Below are 4,161 nucleotides of genomic sequence, written 5' to 3'. Positions count from 1 at the left end.
GGCGGGGTGGCTAACGAACACCCCCCAAAAGAGGGTACGTACTTGAAATCAAGTTCATGTTCTGGAAGCAACTGCATCCACTCGAGTAAACTGAGTGCATGCACTAGTTCCAAGAAAATGAACTTGATTTTTCAAGTACCTGTTTTTGGGGGGTGGAGGGTGCTCGTAGGAGGGAATTTCAAGGCTGTGAGCTCACCGCGACACTGGACTCTGTAACGAGACAGACACGGAGCAAAAGGTGGCGTGTGTGACGGGTTACAGGGTGTTAAGGCGGGGAATATTGTCTCTCTCGTGTGTTCGCACGAATGTCTCTCACACAACACGACGGGCGTCGTGACGGCCGTGCTCCGCGTGGTGGTCCGGCCGGCCAATGATGGGACGAGAAAGCGACTGGTCGGGCTCCGGGCCGGACACTCTGCATGCTGCGGAGGCGGGTTTGATCGGATGCGTCGCATCATTAAAGCGACGCACAGCGCTGGCGCAACAGCATAGCGCGCGGGGCGCCGTCGGCTCCGCAGCACGCATATCCACGCAGCTAAGAGACCCCCGAGCCGCCGCTGAGCGCCGCCCGCCGGCCAGGTCGGCCCGACCGTAACCTACCCGCCGCGCTCACGGCGCTATGAGATGCTGTGTTTCGCAACCAGGAGGCACGGCGACGACAAGGTCGCCAAGGCTGCTCCGGCCCGGCCCGCCCAGGGCCTTAGCTTAGAGCCTTTACCTACCGACTGACAACCATCAATCAACGTATCACGGCTCTCCTCGCGCGGGGCGGAGCGTGGGGCGGAGCGTGGCGCGCAGCGGCGCTGTGTGTATCGCAACCACGGAGCTGCGCCGCCCCCCGGGGGGACGAATGTTTGCCCTTTTTTGCCGCGCTAGGGCGGACTCCTTCAGGACCGCCTACCTGCCTCTCTCGTGCGCGCAGTTATAAGCGCGATTGTCTAACCCCCTCGCAGCCCCGCCGCCGCGCTCCGCGCTCCCAGCCGGAGGCAGTCGGAGGCCGGGGCATGACGCATTCCCAGCGCAAGTGCTGACATTACCTCTCTGCCTGAGAGGGTGATGAGGACGTCGACAGCAGTCACGGTGATGGTGGTATGGTGGTGGTGGCTGCTCTGCAAGCGGAGCGGGAGGGGAAAGTCTCTGCTGGATTATTTTCGTCGAGTCTTTTTTGTGCGGCGGCAGCGGTGTGTTTCGCCTGGCTTCAGATCGAATCAAATAAGAAGCACAACGACGCTGCTCGGCTCGGCGTGCCGCCGCCGCCGCTGCGGCCCGTTTCACTTTGGCGGAGCGTCGCCCGGTCAAAAAGCAGCAGCAGCAGCAGCGTCGGTAGCTAAACACAGCCAGCCGTGGCCCTCCACCGGCCCGCATTATGCACCTGCCCACCTGTCGGCCCGCCCGCGCACCTGCCACCTGCCCCCGCCAGTCGCAGGCGCCTCCTCGTCAACCATCGGCGATGATGAAGCCCGTCGTCAGGGTGTTCCACGATCGATAATGAGCAATCGCTGCCTGCTGCGCGCTGCTCCCCGGCTCGAGAGAGCTTTTGTCCGGTCCCGGGCCAGTGAAAGTGTTGGTCCGGGCGACCTTCCAGCAGCCGGCCCCATACCATGCCGCACACTGCATGAGCCTGTCTGTTTCTGTCTCCCTTCCTCTCCCGGGTCTTGTTGAGCGTCCGTAGCCAGCTGTCTGTCCGTCTGCCTCCGCCACAGCGGCGGCAGCGGCAGCAGCGGCGGCTCACCCCAAGGTCGTGGCCTGGTAAAAGCCCCAGCTGGTCCGTCTGCTGCTGGACCACCACCAACATCACCACCACCACCACGTTCTCGGAATAGTTGTACACTGCCAGGCGGGAAACGCGGCAGGGGCGCGAGGAATAAACCGAAAGAGAGAATCATGTGGTCCTCAATCAAAAAAGCAATTCGAGTGAAAGCAAAGAGGAAAGGAGAGACGCATCAAGGAGAGACCGCAACCGGCATCGCCGCCGCCGTGGGCTTTGCTCCGCCGAAATTGGGCGCAATCAGCGGTTCGGGTGGGTCGGAGCGCGTGCCCCGTGCCGTGCCGTGCCGTGCCGTGCCGTGCCGTGCCGCCCAGGAGCTCAACAAGTGCAGCGGGTACCACGGCCCGGGCCTTGCACTAGTTGCACCAGCTCACCTTGTCCCAGACTGCAGTGCCGCACCGGCCCCGGCCCGGCCCCCACCACCATGGGCGCCGCACACTAGTGCGCGGGTCACGGCACGGCACGTCACTGCCCGGCTGGACGTCGTGTCCCGTGTCGGCCGCGCAGCTGACAGTCTCGCCTCCTCTCTTGTCCGCAGATGGGTGTCGAGCGGACAGAGTTGTTCGGTGCGGAGCCCTACGAGTGCGGGCTGAGCGAGGAGCTGCGCCGGGCGGCGCGCACCGAGCTCCGGGAGGACGAGGGCACCCGGACGCACGCGCTGCAGCAGATGCGGGACTGGATCGCCAAGCACCCGCACATCAGAAAGTGCCGCACGGGTGAGTCCTCACCTTTCGCTGTACAAGGTACGTTAAGGCGGAAAAGAAATGAATAAAAAAAAAGTTACCTTTTGCAGATTCCCTGTTCCTGTTACGGTTCTTGCGCACCAAGAAGTTCTCCGTCCCCATGGCGCAGGAGATGCTGGAGCGGTACCTCGCCATCCGTCAGCTGTACCCGCACTGGTTCAAGAACCTCGACGTCACGGACCCCAAGATCAGCGACATCCTGGACGCCGGGTGAGTCCTCCTGCGGAGCTGTGCATAGGCACTCCCGCGGCGCGCGCCCGCGCTGCTCGGTTGCCTATCCCCGCTCTCGCAGGCGCCCTGGCGCGCGGAGCAGGAGCAGCCCAGTCCTTGACCATGACCTCCGCCTCCTCCTCCTCGCCCCGCAGCTACCTCATCCCGCTGCCCGAGCGGGACGAGTTCGGCCGGCGGGTGCTCTTCTCGTGCGCCGGCCGCTTTGACCCGTACAAGTTCTCGTCGGCGGACATGGCGCGCACGCACTCGCTCGTCGTCGAGGCCATCATGGACGACGAGCAGAACCAGGTGTGCGGCTACTCGTACGTCAACGACGAGGCGGGGCTGACGACCGGCCACGTGTCGCTGTGGTCGCTGTCCGACATCCGCAAGATGATCCGCTGCCTGCAGGACTCGACGCCCATGCGGCACAAGGCGACGCACTTCCTGAACGTGCCGAGCCTGGCCAACAAGCTGTTCGAGTTCTTCACCATGCTGCTCAACGACAAGCTGCGCAATAGGATCATGGTGAGTGACGTGCATGATGAGTGAATGGCGCCACGGTTGACAGCCTCTTGACGGCTGGGGGTACATGAGACTATACTGGACAGAGACTAGAAAACCTGAGACTGGACCTGAGACGGACATGAGACGGACATGAGACGGGACATGAGACCGGACATGACCTCGGTCGGGGGGCACCATGGGCAAAGTCTCATGTCTGTCTCATGTCTGTCTCATGTCTGGAGACATGAGACTTCTGTCCGAGACATGGGACTGGACATGAGACCGGACATGACCTCGGTCGGGGGGCACCATGGGCAAAGTCTCATGTCTGTCTCATGTCTGTCTCATGTCTGGAGACACGAGACTTCTGTCCGAGACATGAGACAGACATGAGACAGACATGAGACTTTGCCTATGGTGCCCCCCGACCGAGGTCATGTCCGGTCTCATGTCCAGTCTCATGTCCGTCTCAAGTCCGTCTCAAGTCCAGTCTCAGGTTTTCTAGTCTCTGTCCAGTATAGTCTCATGTACCCCCAGCCCTCTTGACGGTGGATGGTTGATGTGTGTTTTCCAGCTGCACACGAGCGTCAAGGACCTGCACGAAAACATCAACCCCAAGATCCTCCCGAAGGAGTATGGCGGCACCGTCCCTATGGCAGAAATGATTGGTCAGGCTTCGTTGTCTTACTCTTCCTCGTCCTTTCGCCCTCGTCCAGTCAATTTCCGTTTTCATGGTGGACGTTTTCCCTCCTTGTTCTTTCAGCCGACTTCAAGAAAGAGCTGGTGGCGAAGCGCCCGGCACTGCAGGCGCTGGACGACATGGAGATCGAGCTGCACCCCAAGGCGCGCTACGTGAGCGACATGCAGGAGGAGCTGGCGGGATTGTCGGGCTCCTTCCGGAAGCTGGAGGTGGACTAGCCCTTTACCCCCCCC

At 62.1% G+C, this 4,161-nt stretch overlaps 1 protein-coding gene across 1 annotated transcript; it reads left to right on the top strand.

Annotated features, from left to right (window-relative positions):
• The first annotated feature begins 2,273 nt into the window (after positions 1–2,273).
• LOC113204875 (clavesin-1) lies at positions 2,274–4,155 on the top strand. The gene is made up of 5 exons (XM_026420239.2): positions 2,274–2,484; positions 2,562–2,721; positions 2,877–3,249; positions 3,803–3,896; positions 3,992–4,155. The coding sequence occupies exons 1-5, from the start codon at positions 2,307–2,309 to the stop codon at positions 4,144–4,146; spliced, it is 960 nt and encodes a 319-aa protein (XP_026276024.1). The 5' UTR covers positions 2,274–2,306; the 3' UTR covers positions 4,147–4,155.
• Positions 4,156–4,161: the final 6 nt, after the last annotated feature.

This window comes from Frankliniella occidentalis, unplaced genomic scaffold, assembly GCF_000697945.3.
Source record: "Frankliniella occidentalis isolate FOCC.00 unplaced genomic scaffold, Focc_3.1 Scaffold334, whole genome shotgun sequence".
Lineage (NCBI taxonomy): Eukaryota > Metazoa > Arthropoda > Insecta > Thysanoptera > Thripidae > Frankliniella > Frankliniella occidentalis.
Note: the sequence above shows the minus strand (reverse complement) of the source record. Positions and strands in the feature narration are given on the sequence as shown.